Genomic DNA, 22,471 nt, shown 5'->3' on the forward strand with positions numbered 1-22,471 from the left:
AAGAGGACCACACCAAGACACATTAATTAAAATGCCAACAGCAAAAGACAAAGAGAGAATATTAAAAGCAGCAAGAGAAAAATAGTCAATTACCTACAAGGGAGCACCCATGCTATTGTCATTTGATTTCTCAACAGAAACTATGCAGGCCAGATGGGAATGGCAAGAAATATTCAAAGTGATGAATAGCAAGAACCTACAACCAAGATTACTCTACCCAGCAAAGTTATTTAGAATGGAAGGTCAGATAAAGAACTTCACAGATAAGAAAAAGCTAAAGGAGTTCACCACCACCAAACCAGTATTATATGAAATGCTGAAAGGTATTCTTTAAGAAGAGGAAGAAGAACAAAAAAGTAAAGATAACAAATACGTATCTATCAACAAGTGAACCCCAAAGTCAAGTGAATTAAAAATCTGAGGAACAGAATAAACTGGTGAATATAATAGAATCAGGTGCATAGAAAGGGAGTGGACTGATAATTCTCAGGGGGAAAGGGGTATGGGGTTACAGGAAGAGACTGGAGAAAAATTGTACACCTATGGATGAGGACAGTTCAGGGGAGATAAGGGCAGAAAGTGGGGTGGGAACCGGGTAGAGGGGAGCTATAGGGGTGGGGGGAGAGGAGAAACTATTGTAATAATCTGAAAAATAAAGATTTATATTTTTTGAAAGTTAAAATTTTAATGGCATGCAGAAAGAACAGGCATAGAAGGTATAACTTCCGAAGCAACAAGAAAATAAGGAGAATTATGATAATTTGATAGGGCAGAAAAAAAGGGGTGGGGAGCAGAGAAAACTATATTTAAAATACAAAATAACATGACCAAAGTAATTCTAAATACATTAACAATTAAAATAAATATAAACATGTTAAACTTTCAAAGACGGGCTTTAAAAATTTACCTAGTTAGATAATCTCAGAGAAAAACCAAGATGGTGGCATAGGTAAACACCTAACTGCAGCCTCACATAACAATTTCAAAAAAATACAACTAAATACAAAATGGACATTATCCAGAACTACACGAAAGTTGACTGACTGGAAATTCTACAACTAGAAAGAAAGAGAAAACCAGAAGAAAAATCAGAGGAGCTGTAAAAGCCTGAGGTACAGAGATACTGTGTGGTGCGCTCGTGGGGAGAGGATGGAGTTGGAGAGGAGGGGGCGGCTGAGTGTTTGGCTAGCGTTCCCTAGCGTGAAGGAGATAAAAGCTCCAGGCTGTGCTGAACCCCAGTTGTAGGTGAGACCCTGGGGACCCAGGCTCATAAAGAGGGAATCTAGGCTGTAGGGCGGAAACTCAGAGGAGCGGCAAAAGGCAGTCCCAGAGGCACGCACGTTGCACTCAGAGGATGGACTGTTGACTGTTCCGCTGGATTGCCCTAGTGGGAAGGAGACAAAAGCTTCAGACTCCACTGAACTCCACTTCCAACCCCACTTCCAACTGCACTGAACCCCAGTTCTGGGCTCATTGGGGAGAGACTAGATTGGTAGCGGGCGAAACTCGAGGGCACCTTTCTCTCAGAGGTGCTTGCAGCGAGTACCAAAGGACACTGAGGAACACTGAGACTCAGGAACCTCATAGGCTGGGGCTCACAGGAAGCCAAGGCTGTAGGCTCCACCCTGAAACTCTGCCCCATCCAAGCTGAACACATAGGCTTTTGCAATTTTCCAAGTCTAGTCGAATAAGGCTTTCTCCCAGCATAGACACAGCTGATCCTCACAACCAATTGGCCTGGAGGTCAGTTCCTCCCAGTGATACCAACAAGAATCAAAACTTAAATACAACAAGGCTGTACACACAGTCCACAAAGGGGTGCACCAAGAGTGTCCACCTCAGGTAACTGGGAGGCTGACCCACTGAACCATATAGAACACCTTAGCACATAAAGCCACCCTATCAACTCACGGAAGCTGCGAAAATGCCGAGACAAGGAAACAGATCACAAACGAAAGAAATGGAGGACAAAAAGCAACTGGATATAGAGTTCAAAACCACAGTTACAAGGTTTTTCAAGAATTTCCTAGAAAAGGCCGATAAAATAAATGAGACCTATGAGGATATGAAAAGGGATCAACTAGAAATAAAGAAAACATCATCTGAAATAAAGAATATTATACAGAGTCCTAAAAACAGAATGCAATATCGCAAGAATCAAGTCAAAGATTTGGAATATAAAGAGCCAGAAGACACTCCTCTGCAGAAGCAAGAAGATAAGAGAATCCAGAAAGTTGAGAATAATGTAAGAAACCTCTGGGACAACTTCAAGCGAACCAACATCAGAATTATGGGGGTCCCAGAAGATGAGAGAGAGCAAGATACCGAAAACATATTGGAAGAAATTGTAACAGAAAACTTCCCCCACCTGGTGAAAGAATTAGACTTACAAGTCCAGGAAGCACACAGAACCGCAAACAACAGGAGTCCAAAGAGGACCACACCAAGTCACATCATAATTAAAATTCCAAGAGCAAAAGACAAAGAGAGAATATTAAAAGCAGCAAGAGAAAAAGTTAGTTACCTACAAGGGAGCACCCATACGATTGTCAGCTGATTTCTCAAGAGAAACCATGCAGGCCAGACGGGAATAGCAAGAAATATTCAGGGTGATGAACAGCCAAAAATACTCTACCCAGCAAAGCTATCACTCAGATAAAGAGCTTCACAAATAAAAAAAATCTAAAAGAGTTCATCACCACCAAACCAGAATTATATGAATTACTGAAGGGGGTTCTTTAGGAAGAGGAAGAAAATAAAGATAAAAATTATGAACAACAAATACATAACTATCAACAAGTGAATCTAAAAACCAAGGGAATTAAAAAATCTGATGAACAATATTAACTGGTGAATATAATAGAATTAGAGGTATGGAAGGGGAGTGGACTGACGATTCTCAGGGAAAAGGGGAGTGAGGGGTGCGGGAAGAGACTGAACATAAACTATGCACCTATGGACGAGGACAATGGGGAGTGGGGAAAGGGCAGAGGGTGGGGGTGGGGTGGGAACCTGGTGGAGGGGAACAATGGAGGGAGAAAAAGTGAGGAACATTTTTAATAATATGAACAATAAAGATTTATTTTAAAAATGTTTTAAATAAAATAAAATAAATAAATAAAAATTTACCTAGTTATATGCTGCATGTAAGACACACTTAAGCAAATTTATATTAAAATTTGAATATAAATAAAAGACCAAGGATATACCAAACATATATTAAAGGAAAGATAATGTAGCAATAGTAATATGAGATAAGCAATTTATATTTACCCGTATTTTCCGGCGTATAAGACAACCCCCTAATTTTACAGTTAAAACATAAGTTTAGGCCTATATTCACTGTATAAGACTACCCCCCACTTCAAAGAAAAGACTTACTTTGCCGTCAAGATCTGCAGGTAATTTTTGTGCAATTTTGGTCTTTTGTCCCCGATTTTCAGTTGACTTTTTTTTGTTTCAAAGTTCGTCTTATACACCGGGAAATACGGTATATGCCCTAGTCAGTTTGGTTCAGTGGATAGAGCTTGGCCTGTGGACTGAAGGGTCCCAGTATGGATAATTGCCTTTATATTTCATTTCTCTTTTTCTACATTTCTTTCTTGATTATTAAAAATATAGAAAACATTACTGATAATTGTTAGTTATTTCAGACAAATCTCAAAGAAACTGATAATTAAGTGTTCGTAATTATTATTATTATTTTTTAAGAACATCCCCATTCATGGCTAGAGACCAAACCTTATTAAGTTAGTGTGCCATCCCTAGCTGGTTTGACTCAGTGGGTAGAGCGTCAGCCTGCAGACCAAAGGATCCCAGGTTTTATTCCTGTCAAGGGCATGTACCTTGGTTGCAGGCTCCTCCATGGTCAGGGCGCTTGCAGGAGACAATCAATGTGTTTCTCTCATATTGATGTTTCTCTCTGTCTTTCCCTTTCTCTTCCATTCTCCCTAGAAACCAATGAAAAAATATCCTCTGGTGAGGATTAACAACAACAACAAAAAGTTAGTTTGCCAAGCCTCCAAAGGCATTTCTGTTACAAGATAGTTTCTCAGGAAGTGGCTAATGAAGGTTATAATCGTTCTTTCTAAACTACAAAGCTCTTTTACATTCCTTATTTTTTTATATTTTTAAAATTGATTATAATTGGCATATAACATTATATTAGTTTCAGGTGTGCAACATGATTATATATTTGTATATATTGTGAAGTGTGCACCACAATAAGTCAACATCTGTCTCCATACATACATATTTACATTTTTTCTTGTGATAAGAAATTTTAAGATCTACCTTCCTAGTAACTTTCAAATATGCAACAGAGTATTGTTAACTATAGTCACCCTGTGTACATTTTGTTCCCATGACTTATTTTATGACCTTTTAACCACTTTCACCCATTTCACTTCTCACCTCTGGCATTCACTAATCTGTTCTCTATATCTATAAACTCAGTTTTTTTTCCTTGTGGTTTTTTTTTTTTTAATTTCACATATAAGTGATATCATAATAGTGTTTTTCTTTCTGTGACTGATTTATTTCACTTAGCATAATGCCTTCAAGGACCATTCATGTTTTTGGAAATGCAAGATTTTGTTATATTTTATGGTTGAATAATATTTCATATATATATATATATATATATATATATATATATATATATATATATATATATGTGTGTGTGTGTGTGTGTATACATTCACATTTCATTATCCATTCATCCATCAATGGACTCTTAGGTTGTTTCTATATCTTGGCTATCTATCTATATAAAAGGCTAATATGTAAAGTGTCCCCTCAGGAGTTCAACCAGGAGACTGGGAGTTTGATTGCTCATTATTTGTGCTGACCACCAGGGGGCGGTGCAGAATAAAGGAAGGTCCCAGCCAGCAGCCAGCAACCAGCAACTGGGAAAGGAAGGCTGGAAGGCCCAGATTGGCCCTGATGGTTGGCCAAGCCTAGGGATCCTACCCGTGCACAAATTTCTGCACCAGGCCTCTAGTTGTAAATAATTCTACAATAGACATGGGGCTGCATCTATCTTTTCAAGTTAGTGTTTTTGTTTTCTTTAGATTAATATCCAGAAGTGGATTTGCTGAATCATACAGTAGTTGTGTTTTTACTTTTTTGAGGACACTCCATACTGTTTTCTATAGTGGCTGCACCAATTTACATTCCCACCAATAGTGCACAAGGGTTCACTTTTCTCTATATCCACACCAACACTTGTAATTTCTTATATTTTTAATAATAGCCATTCTAAATGTAAGGCGATATCTCATTATGTTTTTGATGTGCATTTCTCTGATGATTAGTGATATTGAAACCCTTTCCATGTTGACCATATGTATGTCTTCATTGGAAAAATGTCTATTCAGATCCTCTGCCCATTTTTAAATCAGATTGTTTTGGAGGTAAGGTTTGCTATTAAGTTGAATAAGTTATTTAGATATTTTGGATGTCAACCACTCATATGATTTGCAATTATTTTCTTCTGTTCAGTAGCTTGATTTTTTATTTTGTTGATGCTTTCCTTTTCTGTGCAGAAGCTTTTTAGTTTGATATAGTCCTATTTGTTTATTATATTGCAATTTTAATGAATGAATTAGTTTTATGTGTGTTAACATGGTTACTGATGTATTCCCAGCTATGTTTCATAATAGTTTTGGAAATTACTATGCAAAAGAGACTCATTTGTGAGTGTGGACTTATAGTGCTGGTTTTTTTCAAGGTTACAAAGTTGAACATTTTATCATTTATATCTGATAACTTAGATAAATAGATAAAACATACATTGAATGTTAACAATAAACAGTAACAGTGCTACTGAAATATAAGACATTTCAGGTAAACTCTGACTTACACAACTCTTTAAAAAGTCTGTTATATATTTGGTACTAATTATATAACTTATCACTGGACTATCCTATTATTTTCTTATAGATCTTGTTCCAGGGTTGGGGTCAGTGGAACCAAGAGAAGAAGAGAAAATGAAAATAGTTCCTCTTCCTCTCCCATGCCTCCATACACCCCTGCCTATAACTCTTATCTACATAATGACATGCTCAGAGTAGGTTTTGTGAAGAAAAAAAAATCACCATTGCTGCATGCAAGCATGTATACTGTGTCCTTTTTTACCTCACAACTTAAATGTGGTCTTTCCCTGAATATTTTCTCATTAAACTATAAATCTGCTCTCAACAGAAAGGAGGGTAAAATGAATCATTAAAATAATAGTGACCATTATAATTACATTATATAATCATATATATTTAAACAAAAGTATAATTTTTCTAGATAATTAACCTGTATCATAATCATGCTTTAGGCTTAAAAACATAATATGGCCCGGCCTGTGTTGCTCAGTGGTTGAGTGTCAATCCATGAACCAAGAGGTCACCTGTTTGATTCTCAGTCAGGCAGGCTCGATCCCCAGTAGAAGGCGTGTGGGAGGCAACTGATAGATGTTTCTCTCTCATCAATGTTTCTGTCTACCTATCTATTCCTCTCTCTAGAATCAATAAAAATATTTTTTAAAAAGATAATGTGTTTCTTATGGCAATTTTAACAATATTCAAGCTAAAAATAAAATAATTCTAGTTCATAATATTCTTATTTTTAGCAAAACCTGAACTCTAAATGTATTTGGTCTGCTTCTTAATTGTTACCTTTAAAATATTGCTTCTGATAACCAGTGTCTACAAATACCTCTTTTATTAAATTTATACACATTTGTATTGATTATGAACATATAATTGGAATAGGTAAGTACAGTCCCAAGTTACTAAATTAAAAAATTAAAAAGCATGATTTTTCAGAGGAATTTTTACTATATTTATACCTTGCCATCCTTAATATTAACACTGAAAAAAAAAGAAAATAAGCATATAAAATATTCTGACATTCCTGCCAGGGTCAACCATAGGTTTTTTTTATAAGGTAAATGTAATTTCTTAATTTTTAAAAATTAGAATAGCCTATAACTTGTTCTTTGCATAATATATTTTTAACAAGTCAATCATGAACACACAATATAACTTGGGTCATTGTCATAGCTACTTATTGCTGCTCTAATTATGTACTTTTATTAGTTTAGGGAGGGGATATTTATTTCTAGAAAGTAAAAATATTAAATCATTGCCCAATTTTCAGTTTAGTCTAATACTATTAGCTTTGAATTTTTCTGTTGGCATTGATTGGTTCCTTTCCTTTTCATGTGTGATTAAATATTTTAATATTTTTGTTGTCAAGCATTTTATGAGATGTTAAATGAATTCATCAACTGAATTTTGAGTTTAAAGAGTCTTGTAATATTGTAGTATTTTAAATTCCTGGTAAGAAGTGTATGTTCATCTTCTTTATCTTTTCTTATAGTTTAATCTAGTATTTTATCTTGTAATAAAATTTTAGTAAGTCTCTTGTGAGGTTTAGGAAACCAAAATGTAGCTGATTTGGCTCAGTGGATAGAGCATCAGTCTGCAGAGTGAAGGGTCCTGGGTTCGATTCTGGTCAAGGGCTCATGCCCTGTTTGCAGGCTGGATCCCCAGTCAGGAGCATGCACGAGGCAGCCGATCAATGATTCACTCTCATTATTGATGTTTCTATCTCTCTCTCCCTCTCCCTTCCTCTCTGAAATGAATAAAAATATATTTTTTAAAAGTACCCAAAAAGTAGTCTAAGAATACGGAATAAAGTTAGGAAAGCAGAAGTAGTATATTAATCAAACTGAAACCTTACTATTGGTGCTCCTTTCTGTCTCATCAAGGCTGTTGTGTTGTTTTTTGTTTGTTTGTTTGCTTTTTAATGCTAGGGTGAAAATAAACAGCAGGTATAAGCAGCCTGCATGGAAGCAATTCAGCAGCCATGGTAAACTTTGAAATAGAGTTGCTGTCAGCTTTCCTCAGCTAGTAGAACTGACAACATGAGGCTCTTGTTCCAAATCTATTTTTTCTTATTCTACCATATATCTTCAGTTTCCAGAGTATAGTATTCAATTAAAATTGTATTTCACAAAGTTTCTTAGCACAGTACTAAATTCCTTAGTATATAATAGGTGCTTAATAATTAGTTGCTGAATGAATGAATGTCATAATGTGTGGGGGAGAGATTATATTCTGCCTTAGAAACTGTTAGATAAACTACATAAATGATAAATTAACTTGATGTTAGAGAACAATCTAGAATTGAAGCAGTCTTTCTGCTCAATTTAGTTCCCTCTTTGTTTTTCATATGTCATTTATATCTGAAAGAGGTATCATATAAATGAATGGTCCTTTTGAAGGTGAGTGATATGCAAAGAAAAGACTGTCTTGTGTTTGTTCAGACTACTTTTAGCAAAGATGAACAAAATATTGTTTTAATCTTAAATTCCACCAATAATGAGTGGTGGTTCCATCTCTAAAGGTGATTATTTTCATGAATTTGTTTTACCTTGAACTTGTCACTGAATATAAAAGGAATATATGTTTATTTAAGATCATTTAGAAAATACAGAAAAAAATATAAAGAAGATAATTAACAAATACCCATAAAGCCATTAACAGAGGAAATAATATTACTTTTTAATACTTTAGATTCTAAAGTTTAGAATAAAAGTTTATTTTGAAAGTAATTTTAGTTCTTTCCTCACTTTAATAAGAATTATCTTTTAGATATTCAATCTACATTTTGTAGGTGTTTGTTAGATTTTTTAAAATTACTTAAACCATTTCTCTTTAATCTGTGTTCTCTTTTTGTAGAAAATGGCTTGATTTGCTTAATTTATAGGTCAATTGTATTTATCTTATTGTGTCTTTAACAGGTAGAGAAAATGCAAGCACTGGTATTAAATGGAAAGCCAGAAAAACTCTAACTCATAGGTGGGAAAGTCAACTGTGGAGAGAGAAAAAGTTTGGCTTAAGAGATCACCTACGTTACAGCTTTGTTTATCCTGAAAGTATTCCACGGAAATTTGTTTTCGAACACAAAAAATTTCTTATTCAGCAGTATAATTGTCAGCCTGCAAAATACATAGCACCAGAAGAAAGGCCCCCAAAACTTAGTGATTTTAAGAGTGCCCAAAGTCTTGGACATTTTGAAATAACCATCCTAGGTAAGTCAATTGTTTTTCCCTTTAGATATTATTCATTTAATATATTTTAAATATAGATGATAGTGTTTTGCTTCAAAAAAAAAAATGAAGTACTCTCACAAAAAAATTAAGCTCAAGGAGCGCTTTTGTTTGGTTCAAACCAAAGGAATAGAGCACTAGTTCTAGAATACATTAAGCTCTAACTGTGGGCTTTTAAACATTGGCAAGTCCTTGGAAAGTATTTGGGGGGAAAAGATTAGGAACCTAGGGAACTTTCCTAATCCCAGACCGACTACTTCTAAAACTGTTTCTGTTCTCTGTTAGCCACCACTTTCTTGCCCATATTCTCTGTCTCTTATTCAGAGCATCTGAACCATCAAAACTAAAATGTAGGTTAAAGAGAAAAGGGTACCAATCAATAGATGCTCCTATAAACAGGGGTCTGTTTAGCCCTGAAGAAAATAAAATTCTCAAGTAACTCAGAAAAAAACTACTGAATAAACATCCCATGTCTAATAAGGAAAATAAGCTAATTTCCTCAGCTTGTTTAAAATTGAGAAGTAGCTACAGAATTTATAGAATTATAAAGGAATCAATACATTTTATATATTTATTAAATTAAGTTTGTTTTTAATGAGTGAAATCTACATAAAATATTTCTAATATAAAATTTTAGCCAAAATGAACTAATTTCAAAGTCAAGGAAAACATTTTATTTGAATTTGTGTTTTAAAGAAAGATCTTGTTACCTTAAAATGAAAGAATAAGGAAAAATCATTGGCAAATGAATTAAATGCCTAAAAGAAATTGCAAATCATAGATTTTTACATCTGGACTACTGGAATAAATTACTTTGACCTTTATCAAAATTCCTTTTTCTTCTTTTCTCTCTCCTACTCCCACTTCCCTACCTTCTTACACATAAATATGAACATACATGTGTATAATCTACGAAATGTGTGAATTTCTATTCACTCTGTTAGAGTCTTACATCTAAATTTCAGATGCTTCTTTTCACTAGAGTGCATTCTTGGTCTTTGGGGGTCAAGTTTATCAGTCTTAGTTTTATATCTAGGAAACAAATATTACAGCAACAACTTCCCTTCTATCACAAAAAACTAACCATGGAAATAATGAGTTCATCTGAAAACACATAAATTGAATATTTTTCTTCTTTTTAACATGTTACTGGTTCATTAAACATCTCAAATAATTGTAAAACTTTGAGGCTTTTGCTATACACCACATAAAAGCAAGAATCAAACGTGAAGAAGGCAAATTTATCATTCTTCCCAACTACTTCCAATCCATATTAGAATTATACTGTTTTATATCTTGCCTGTTTTCAATGATTTAAGATGGTTAACGGGAATAAAAAACAATGAAAAATAAACCATGTATGGCTAAAACAAAACAGAATATTTAAAATAAAACAAAGAGTAGGTGTTACTGGGTACTTGAAAATAACCAAAATTTTATCATTTGGTAGCAATTTTATGTCGTCTTTCTGGCAAGAAGGGAAAAAATGTATTTTTTTTTTTTTCCTGATGAGATATTTTAGAGTTCAAAGAAATTTGGAAATCTTCTAGTCCTACTTTCTGGCTAGGTTGAAGTCAGGCCATATAAATTTTGTTTCCTTAGTTTTCTATTACAGAGAAAACAAAAATATGTAGGAAACCTGTTTATTTCTTTAACAAAACTCTGAATTCTAATTTTAACCAAAGAATCACAAATCCTATATAATAAAAGGGTAATATCCAAATTGACTCTAAAAGAGGAATGAACAGGAATGACTGGTCACTATGATGTGCACTGACCACCAGGGGGCAGACACTCAATGAAGGAGCTGGCCCCTGGTGATCAGTGTGCTCCCACAGGGGGTGCACCACTCAACCACAAGCCAGGCTGACGGCTGTGAGTGCAGCAGCAGTGATGGGAGCCTCTCCCGCCTCCTTGGCAGCACTAAGGATGTCTGACTGTGGCTCCTGGGCTGCCAGAGGGATGTCTGACTGTCAGCTTAGGCCCAATCCCCAGTAGACATCCCTGAAGGGTCCTGGACTGTGAGAGGGTGCAGGCCAGGCTGAGGGACACTACCATCCCAAGTGCACAAATTTTCGTGCACCAGGTCTCTAGTGTTATTAATAATATATAATCTAAATCACCTTAATTTGCAGTTTAAGAATCAACTGAAAGTAGTATCAATGACATGCTGATAATAAAGCTATCTTCCTGAAAATATCAAAATTTCCAACTTCAGATATTTTCTCAATTTCAAAGCATATTTTCTTTCTTTCACATTTGCAAGTTGGACTGCTTCTTATAGTCAATAGATGCATTGAATGCAATGTTTGCTTTTTATTTAAAACTAGGAGCCCAGTGCACAATTTGTACACTGGGGTGGGGGGTCTCTCAGTCCACCCTGCCCCTTCTCACATACTGGGAGCACTCAGGGGATATCCTACCCATGGGGTGCTGGCCTAAGCCACAGTCTGGCCTCCTTTTGTGGGAGGCAACTGGGCTGATCAGGGGAAAGCACCAGCCCCATCACCCTGCTGCTGTAGTCACTGCCAGTCACTGCAGCCACCAAGGTGTTTTCATCAACACAGACTCCAGTCCCTTCACCATGAAAAAATGACAACTTTCTTTAGGCATTTTTAAGATAAGTCTTTCATAGGATATGACATTTCTTTCTTTTTTTATCCTCACCTGAGGATATGTTTCCATTGAATTTTAGAGAATGTGAAAGAGGGAAATATAGAGAGAAACATCAAAGTGAGAGGGACACTTTGATTGGTTGTCTCATGCATGAGCCCTGACCTAGGCCCAAGCCAGAGAGGAGCCTGCAATCTAGTTACATGCCCTTGATCAGAATCAAACTCGGACTCTGCGGTCTGCAAGCCTAGGCATTATCCACTGAGCCTAACTGGCTAGGGCAGGATATGACATTTCTTAGCCCTCCAGCAATGGACCTTCGTTTTTCTCTCTAAGAGTGTGGTGGAAAAAGCCTAGATCAACTTTTTGGATTCTTATACCCAAGTTACTAAGAATATTACCAGTGGCATACAGGGAACTTAGCCAATGAGTGGTCAGAAAAGGTGTTTCCTCTGTAATCACCAGCTCCGCCCCTGCCAAGACCTAAAGCCTTGGGGTCTGGGCAGGGGACCCCTGGCTCCCTCTAATTGCTGGCTCTGCCCCTACCCAGGCCACAAGCCTCTGGCCCAGACTTGGGACCTGGGCAGGGGCCCCCCAGCTCCCTCTCATCGCTGACTCCACCACTGCCCAGGAGCCCCCTGGCTCAGGCCCTTCCCAGGTTGCTCAGGACCCACACTACGTCAGAGTGACCTGGGTGCCAAGAAAGTTCCCAGGACCCAGGCTGCTGGGCGCCTGCATATGCAAATTAACCGCCATCTTTGTTGGGTTAATTTGCATACTCTGATTGTCTGTGGGCATAGCAGAGGTACAGTCAATTTACTTCTTTGTCTATTTTTAGGTACTAGATGGCCGGTGCACAAAACTCGTGCTCAGGGGTTAAGGTGTGTCCCTCAGCCCAGCCTACACCCTCTCTAATCTGGACCCCTCAAGGGATGTCCAACTGCCCATTCAGACCCAATCCCATCGGGATTGGGTCTGAATGGGCAGTTGGACATCCCTCTCACAATCCAGGACTGCTGGTTCCCAACTGCTCTCCTGCCTGCCTTCCTGATTGCCCCTAACCTCTTCTGCCTGCCAGCTTGATTACCCCCTAACCACTCCCATGCCAGCCTGATTGATGTCTAACTGCTCCCCTGCCAGCCTGTTTGCCCCCAACTTTCCTCATCTGCCAGCCTGTTCACCTCTAACTGCCCTCCCCTGCAGGGTTGATCCCTTCCAACTGCCCTCCCTTGCAGGCCTGGTGCCTCCCAAATGCCCTTCCCTGCTGGCCATCTTGTGATGGCCATCTTGTGTCCACATAGGAGCAGCCATCTTTGACCACATGGGGGCAGCCATCTTGTGTGTTGGAATGATGGTCAATCTGCATATTACTTTTATTATTTAGGATAGAGGCCTGGTGCATGGGTGGAGGCCAGAAGGGTGTCCTTGATCAGGGTGGGGGTTCTCTTGGGGTATGGGGTGGCCTGAGCAAGGGGCCTGTGGTGGTTTACAGGCCAGCCATGCTTCCTGGTGACCCAAGTGGAGGCCCTGGTATCTGGAATTTATTTACCTTTTACAATTGAAATTTTGTAGCCTGGAGCGTAGTCAAGCCTCCTGCTTGCTCTGTGACTGCCATCATTTCTGTTTGGATTTGTTTACCTTCTATAAATGAAACTTTGTAGCCTTTATTGGAGGCCTAGGCCAGCTCCAGCAGGTGGAAATCTTGGCTTCGTTCATTGCCTGGGAAACCCAAGACTCCCTCCTGCTCACTGTGGCTGTAGCCATCTTGGTTGGGTTTATTTGCATACTCACTCTGATTGGCTGGTGGGTGTAGCTGGTGGATGTAGCAGAGTGGTGGTTAATTTGCATATTACTCTTTTATTATGTAGGATGATACCTGTTAGCCCCCAGCAGTTTGGCTTAGTGGATAGAGAATCAACCTGTGGACCGAAGGGTCCTAGGTTCGATTCTGGTCAAGGACCCATGTCTTGGTTGCAGGCTTGATCCCCAATAGAGTGTGTGCAGAAAGCAGCCAATCAATGATTCTCTCTCATTACTGATGTTTCTATCTTCTTCTTCCTTCCTCTTTGAAATCATTTAAGAAACTAAGTAAATAAGATAAAATACTTATTAAATTGAAGGTATATCTGAGATTTAAATTTAATCTTAGCATCAAGGAAATAAGACACCAGAATGTGCACATTTACAAGGGTTTTGCAGCATTGCTAAGATTCATGAGGTAGCTATACTTGTAATACTGAGTTGGAATCCTCAGTAAATTCTAGATAACATGGCTATTTTAGTTTGTGAAAACCAAATTTTAGTAATTCCTTGCAAATCTTTAGCCCTTGGTCATATGTTATATTAAAGCTATGGAATTTTGTGTCATTTGCCCATAAAAAGCAAATAATGCACTTGCATTTCTGGATTAATTTACAGCTCAACAGGAAGGACTTTGTTTACACATCATTGTGTCATACTAAGCAGTTAAGAATCATTGTAAGGATGAATAGGAGAGATATTAAGGTCATAGAATCTATAGGACTCTGTGACAAATATCATGGAAGAATGAAAGGAAGGAGTTATGGATAGTTCCCAGGTTTCTGGTTTGGGTAACTATAATAGATAGAATTCATACAGTTTTGCTCTGTGTATTTACCCTTGCTTCAACCGCAATGGGCTCCTTACTGTGGCCTATACTTTTGGCTACTCCATTCCCTGCCTGAAATACCCTCCTGTTTACTTAAAAGCTATTCATCCTTCATACCCTTGCCTCTAGGAAGTCTTTTTCTACTCTAAATGACATTGACCCTAAATGTAAAAAGATGACAGTAATAGATCAGGATTCAGTTTGGTTGGTCCCCTATAGCCTCTTCTCTACTGCAGCCTCTTATAGCCCTAAGAGTGAGTTAGTGACATTTATATATTTGAGGACAGATTAGACTTAGTTATTATGGTGCATACCATACCATACCATACCATACCATACCATACCATACCATAACACACCATACCACACCATACCACACAATAACATAACATGTATTCTTAAGTCCAAATGCAATAAGGGAGCCAATAGTCTTCTCATGAATGATGAAAAAAGCACCATACAAGTCTTCATTTATGTGACTAGGCCATTCTCTGCATATTAAGATTTTAACCTTCAAGCTTTCATCAGTAGGGAAATTTTTTTGTAATGTTATTTCCAGCAGTGGTGAAAGACTGCACTGAACCGTCTTCCTCTTTCAACCAATAGCATGTATTCATAAATGTTTGCACAGCTAAGAATTTAGGCCACAGTTTTCAAAGTGTCTTTTTTTCATCCTCACCGGAGGATAGCATGGAAAGGAGGAAGAGCGGGAGGGAGGGAGTGGGGGAGAAGGGAAGAGAGAGAGAAAAAGAGAGAGATCCTCAATGTGAGAGAGATACATCAATTGGCTGCCTCCCACACATGCACAGACTCAGTTGGGGAATGAACCTGCAACCCAAGCACATACCCTTGGCTGGGAATCAAAACTCAACCCTTCAGTGCGTGGACTGATGTTCCAACCACTGGGCACACTGGCCAGGGCTCAAACTGTCCTTTACAGGTGCAAAGCTATTTGGCATATGTTAGGATCAAATCAGCAACTTGGCTTCATTAGTACCATATACTAACCCACTAAGTTTTAATAAATGTCATTTTTCTTTAACAGGTCTGAACCATGAGAGAGCAATTGATGTTGCATTTCTACCCCTGTACCATCCAGAAGATATCCAAACATCTCAAATAGACACATTATTAGCCTGTATGAATTACAGCTGTGTGTATCCACAGAAAGTAACTGATTCTGAGAAGATGCCAGGTCCAAGAGCCCTTGCAGGTATTACCATCTCAGTGTTCTTTTCATTCAGAAAATAAAATTAGTATGTAAGTAGTCATGTTTTGTGGAATGTGCACCTGAAACCTGTATAATTTTGTTAATCTGTGTCACCCCAATATGTTCAATAAAAAGGAAAAAATAGCCAAAACCAGTTTGGCTCAGTGGTAGAGCGTCAGTCTGCGGACTGAAGGGTCCCAGGTTCAATTCCGGTCAAGGGCATGTGCATTGGTTGCAGGCACATCCCTGATGTGGGGTGTGCAGGAGGCAGCTGGTCGATGTTTCTCTCTCATCGACATTTCTAGCTCTCTATCTCTCTCCCTTCCTCTCTTTATTGTAAAAAAATCAATAAAATATATTTTAAAAAAAGGAAAAAATATTGTAAAAAGTCTTAACCTTAAGATGTTTTTATATAAACCAGAGGTGGGGACCATCTGGTCTGCCAGGTGTATCATTTGGTTTGGCCCTGCCAAGGCAACCACAGGTGGGACACAAAATTCAATAAATCTAGGAGCTTTCTTCATAGCAATAAAAATTTTAAGTTAATCATTTTATATGTCCTGCAAATGAAGTTATAAATATCCAAGTGGCCCTTGGCAGAAAAAAAGGTTCCCCACCCCTGATATAAATAGTCATAGCCTTAACATCCTACCTAATAAAGAGGGAATATGCTAATTGACCCTCATGCCATCGCAAAGATGGTAGTGCCCACAGCCAATAAGGAGGGAATATGCTAATTGCCTGCCCTACCCTCAAATATGGCAACACCCACAGCCAATAAGGAGGGAATATGCTAATTGAATATCATACTCAAAGATGGCAGCACCCACAGCCATAAGATGGCAGTGCCCAGTCCCCTCAACCCCCAAGCTACTCAGCACCGGCCCATGGCACAGGCAAGCCTCAGACATGGGTTGCCCAGCCACCCAGGGCTGGCCCAAGGCACAGGCAAGGATCAGATGGTGGCTGCCCAGTCACCCAGGGCCAGCCTGAGGTGCATCAAGCCTTGAATGGCAGCTGCCCAGCCACCCAGGGCCACCCAAGGCTCAGGTAACCAGGGCTGGCCAAGGCTTGCACTGCCATCAGTGGCAGCAACAAAAGTGTGACAGGGGCACTTGCCTTCCCCTGATCGCCAGATTGCCTCCTGCCCCTGAGGGCTCCTGGACTGTGAGAGGGAGCAGGCTGGGCTGAGGGACCACCCCCCTCCTCCAGTGCATGAAAATTCCTCTAGTTTAATATAGTTTGAAGAATTATTTTATAAATGTACCCTAAGACTTCTAAGTGAAAATATATATTTAAAATAAAATAGAATAGCCCTAACTGGTTTGGCTCAGTGGATAGAATGTCGGCCTGTGGACTCGAGGGCATATACCTTGGTTGCAGGCACATCTCCAGTAGGGAGTGTGCAGGAGGCAGCTGAATCGATGTTTCTCTCTCATATATGTTTCTAACTCTCAATCCCTCTCCTTTCCTCTCTGTAAAAAAATCAATAAAATATATTTTTTAAATAAAATAAAATAGAATGGATTAATGGTTTTTATTCCAGGCAGGCATTAACCATGTTCTCTTACAGACTTGCCAGTATTTCTCTGTGGCTGAGAGTCCACCTATAAGTTAAGAGGTCCCTGGTTTGATTCCCAGTCAGGGAACATGTCTAGGGTTCAGGCTCGATCCCCAGTAGGGGACATGCAGGAGCACCTGATCAATGTTTCCATCTCTCCATCTCTCTCCCTAAAAAAAAGGTTTTTAACTAAAGAGTTTTCTCTTATAATACAGTTCTGAATGTAAGTATTGGACCTACTAGTAAGTGGTATATGCACATGAGAGCAATGCAAATTTCTAATCTCTCTTTTTAACTCAGATGAGACAATTTATCCTCTCACCTTATAATTGCCTGAAATTTTAATACCTCCATAGTATAGAACAATTGTTTTCTCTTATAAATGTTTAGTTATTCAAGTGATATGCAATAAACTCCTTGAGGAGTGATAGCAATGTATGTATCAATAATTCCGATAGTAAAAACCTTCAACAAAATACTTAGGCTACTACACAATATGCCAAAAATTTATATATACCAAAATTATTTATATATACCTATAAAATTATGTGTCCATGATTAACTTATTTACTTTCTCTGTCATTTCTATTTCCTAAGCATTTGGTAAAGTTTTTAGAAGGTTTCATTGAGCTTATAAGGATATTACACTTAAAATATGTTTTAAGAAAGCCTTTATTATTTTTTTTATTTTTTATTAAATTATTATATGTGTACATATACCATTGCGCCCCCCCCCCCCCATACATGCCCTCTGTCCCCAGAGTTTTGTGTCCATTGGTTGTACTTATATGCATTTATACAAGTCCTTCGGTTGATCTCTCATCTTTCTCAGATCTCCCTACCCTCCCTGCTGTAATTTGACAGTCTGCTTGTTGCTTTACTATCTCTATATCTATCTTTTGGTTCATCAGTTTATAATGTTCTTTATTATCCATAAATGAGTGAGGTCATGTGGTGTTTCTCTTTCATAGACTGGCTTATTTCACTCAGCATGATGTTCTCCAGTTCCATCCAGGTTGCTGCAAATGATGAGAATTCCTTCTTTTTTATGGCAGCATAATATTCCATCATGTAGATGTACCATAGTTTTTGGATACAGTCATCTGCTGATGGACACAATCATTTGCTGATGGACACTTAGGCTGTTTCCAAATCCTAGCTATTGTAAATTGTGCTGCTATGAACATAGGGGTGCATATATCCTTTCTGATTGGTGTTTCTAGCTTCTTGGGATATATTCCTAGGAATGGAATTACTGAGTCAAATGGCAGTTCCATTTTCAGTTATTTTGAGGAAGCTCCATACTTTTCTCCACAGTGGTTGCACCAGTCTACTTTCCCACCAGCAGTGCACGAAGGTTCCTTTCTCTCCACAACATCACCAACACTTATCCTTTGTTGATTTGTTGATGTTGGCCATTCTGATAGGTGTGAGATGGTACCAAATTGTTGTTTTGATTTGCATCTCTTGGATAATTAGTGACATTGAGCATGTTTTCATGTGCCTCTAGGCCTTCCTCCTGTCTTCTTTTGAGAAGATTCTATTTAGATCCATTGCCCATTTTTTAATTGGCTCAATTATATTCCTTTTATTAAGTTGTATAAGCTGTTTGTAGATGTTGGAGATTAAAACTTTATCAGTGATAACATTTGCAAATATGTTCTCCCATACAGTGGGCTTTCTTGTTGTTTTGTTGATGTCTTCTTTTGCTTTAAAAAAGCTTTTTATTTTGATGTAGTCCCATTTGTTTATTTTCTCTTTAGCTTCCATTGCCCTAGGGGCAGTATCAGTGAAGAAGTTCTTTTGGCATATGTCTGAGATTTTGCTGCCTGTGGATGCCTCTAGTATTTTTATGTCTTAAACATAAGACAGTCCTGTATCCATTTTGAGTTTATTTTTGTGTATGGTGTAAGTTGGTGATCTCATTTCATTCTTTTGCGGGTATCTGTCCAATGTTCCCAACACCATTTATTGAAGAGACTGTCTTGACTCCATTGTATGCTCGTGCCTCCTTTGTCAAATATTAATTGAGCATAGTGACTTGGGTTGATATCTGGGTTCTCAATTCTGTTCCATTGATCTATTAATATATGTCTGTTCTTGTGCTAGTACAAGGATGTTTTGAGAATAGTGCCTTGTAATACAGCTTGAAACCTGGTATTGAGATCCCTCCTACTTTACTCTTCTTTCTCAGGATTGCTGTGGCTATTTGGGGTCTTTTATTGTTCCAAATGAATTTAGGGAGAGTTCTTTCTAGGTCAGTGAAATATGCTGTTGGAATTTTAATAGGGAGTGCATTGAACCTATAAATTGCTTTGGGAAGACTGGACATTTTAATGATATTGATTCTACTAATCCATGAACATGGTATGTTCTTCCATCTATCTACATCTTCCTCTATCTCTTTTTTCAGTGTCCTGTAGTTTTCCGCATATAGGTCTTTTACCTCCTTAGTTAAGTTTATTCCTAGGTATCTTAATTTTTTTGGTGCTATGGTAAATGGGATTGCTTTTTTAGTCTCTGTTTCTGTAAGTTCACTGTTGGTATATAGAAATGCCATAGATCTCTTGGCGTTAATTTTGTATCCTGCTACATTGCCAAATTCATTTATTGTCTATTAGTTTTTTGATGGAGTCTTTTGGTTTTTTTATGAACAATATCATATCATCTGGAAATAAGGAAAGCTTTACTTCTTTTACAATTTGGATGCCTTTTATTTCCTCTTCTTGTCTAATTGCAATGGCTAGTACTTCCAGTACTATGTCAAACAGGAGTGGTGAGAGTGGGCATCCTTGTCTTGCTCCTGTTCTTAGAGGCAATGGTTTTAGTTTTTGCCCATTGAGTATGATGTTTCCTGTGGGTTTATGATATATAGCTTTTATTATGTTGAGATATGATCTATTATGTTGAGATATGTTCTATTCCCCACCATGTTGAGAGTTTTTATCAGGAAAGGGTGTTGGATTTTATCAAATGATTTTTCTGCATCAATTGATATGACTATAGGATTTTTATCTCTCAATTTGTTTATGTGTTATATCACGTTTATTGATTTGTGGATATTGTACTATCCTTGCATTCCTGGAATAAATCTTACTTGGTCATGGTGTATGATATTTCTGATGTTCTGCTGGAGCCAATTTGCTAGAATTTTGTTGAGGATTTTGGCATCTACATTCATGAGGGATATTGGCCTGTAATTCTCTTTCATTGTGTTGTCTTTATCTGATTTTGGTATTAGGTTGATGCTGGCTTCATAGAAGGAGTGTTCCTTCCTCTTGAATTTTTTGGAATAGTCTGAGGAGGATAGGTTTTAGTTCTTTCTTGAATGTTTTGTAAAACTCTCCTGTGAAGCCATCTGGCCTGGGCTTTTGTTTGCTGGAAGCTTTTTGATGACTGTTTCAATTTCTTCCCAAGTCACTGGTCTATTGAGGTTTCTAGATTCTTCCTGATTGATTTTTGGAAGGTTGTATTTTTCTAGGAATATGTCCATTTCCTCCAGTTTGTCCAGTTTGTTGGAATAGAGTTGTTCATAATATTTTGTTACAATCCTTTGTATTTCGGCAGGGTCTGTTGTTATTTCACCTCTTTCATTTCTGATTTTGTTTATTGGAGTCCTCTCTCTTTGTTTCTTCGTTAGAGTGGCTAGAGGTTCATCAATCTTGTTAAACCTTTGAAAGAACCAGCTCTTGGTTTTGTTGATCTTATGTATTATTTCTTTGGTCTCTATGTCGTTTATCTCCACTCTGATTTTTATTATTTTCTTCCTTCTGCTTACACTGGGCTTTTCTTGTTGCTCTTTTTCTAACTCTTTGAGTTGTAGAGTTAGACAATTTGTTACCATTTTTTCTTGTTTTTTTGCAATAGGCTTGTAGAGATATGAACTTCCCTCTCAAAAATGCTGTTGTTTTGATTTTGGCTTGTTCTCTTTTCATTGTCATTTGTTGTCAGGATGTTTTTAATTTCTTCCTTGATTTCTCTGGTAACCCATTTCTTGTTTAATAACATGCTGTTTAATCTCCATGTGTTTGATTTCTTTGGATTATTTTTATTGTAGTTAATTTCCAGTTTTATGCCACTATGATCTAAGAAGATGCTTGATATGATTTCTATCTTCTTGAATTTGAAAAGACTTTGCCTATGTCCCAACATGTGGTCTATCTTTGAGAATGTCCCTTGTGCACTTGAGAAGAATGTATATTCTGTGGCGTTGGGGTGGAATGTTCTGAAGATGTCAATTAATTCCATCTGGTCTAGTGAGTCATTTAGGATTGCTATTTCTTTGCTGATTTTTTGTTTAGATTATTTGTCCAAAGGTGACAGTGGGGTATTCAAATCTCCTACTATGATTGTATTGCTATTAATCTCTCCCTTAATTTCCTCCAGCAGTTGTTTTATGTACTTTGGTGCTTCTGTATTGGGTGCATATATGTTTACCAGGGTTATTTCTTCTTGTTGTATTGCTCCCTTTAGTATTATGAAGTGGCCTTCATTATCTCTTGTTATGTCCTTCACTTTGAGATCTAATTTGTCAGATATAAGTATTGCTACCCCAGCTTTTTTTTTTTTTTTTTTTTTTCATTTCCGTTCGCCTGGAAAACCTTTTTCTATCCCTTCACCCTCAGTCTGTGTGCATCTTTTTTTCTGAAGTGCGTTTCTTGTAGACAACAGATATATGGGTCTTGTTTTCTTATCCAATCTGTTACCCTATGTCTTTTGATTGGAGCATTTAATCCATTTACATTTGCAGTTATTGATAGGTACTTATTTGACACCATTTTTATTCTATACCCCTGTGTTCCTTCTTCGCTTCCTATCAATATTTCTTTATTTTTACATTAGACCCTTTAGCATTTCTTGCACTGCTGGTTTGGTGGTGATAAATTCCTTTAGTCTTTTTTGTCTGTGAAGCTCCTGATTTCACCTTCAATTTTGATTGATAGCCTTGCTGGGTACAGTATTCTGGGATTCAGACCCTTCCTTTGCATAACTTTGTGTATTTCATCCCACTCCCTTCTGGCCTGATGAGTTTCTGTTGAGAAATCAGTTGCTAGTCTGATGGGGGTTCCTTTATATGTGACTTTCTGCCTCTCTCTGGCTGCTTTTAAGATTCTTACTTTGTCGTTGGTGTTTGCCAATTTAATTATATGTGCCTTGGCGTCAGTTTTTTAGGATTCAGTTTGCTTGTGACTGCGAGCATCTTGGATTTGTGTGGGTTTTTTCTACTCTATCTCAGGAAATTTTTCTGTCATTATTTCTTGAAATATGTTTTCCATGTCTTCCTCATTTTCCTTTCCTTCTGGAACCCCTATTATTCTAATATTGTTTTGTTTTGTATTCTCACAAAGC

At 37.7% G+C, this 22,471-nt stretch overlaps 1 protein-coding gene across 1 annotated transcript in view; it reads left to right on the plus strand.

Annotated features, from left to right (window-relative positions):
* The window catches only part of RADX (RPA1 related single stranded DNA binding protein, X-linked), a 67,378-nt gene that overhangs the window by 39,814 nt on the left and 5,093 nt on the right, over nucleotides 1-22,471 (plus strand). The window contains exons 12-13 of the mRNA XM_036460748.2: nucleotides 8,801-9,091; nucleotides 15,397-15,564. Coding sequence (XP_036316641.1) covers nucleotides 8,801-9,091; nucleotides 15,397-15,564 — 459 coding nt within the window. The remainder of the gene's footprint in view (nucleotides 1-8,800; nucleotides 9,092-15,396; nucleotides 15,565-22,471) is intronic.

This window comes from Pipistrellus kuhlii, unplaced genomic scaffold (assembly GCF_014108245.1).
Source record: "Pipistrellus kuhlii isolate mPipKuh1 unplaced genomic scaffold, mPipKuh1.p scaffold_m20_p_33, whole genome shotgun sequence".
Classification (NCBI taxonomy): Eukaryota; Metazoa; Chordata; class Mammalia; order Chiroptera; family Vespertilionidae; genus Pipistrellus; species Pipistrellus kuhlii.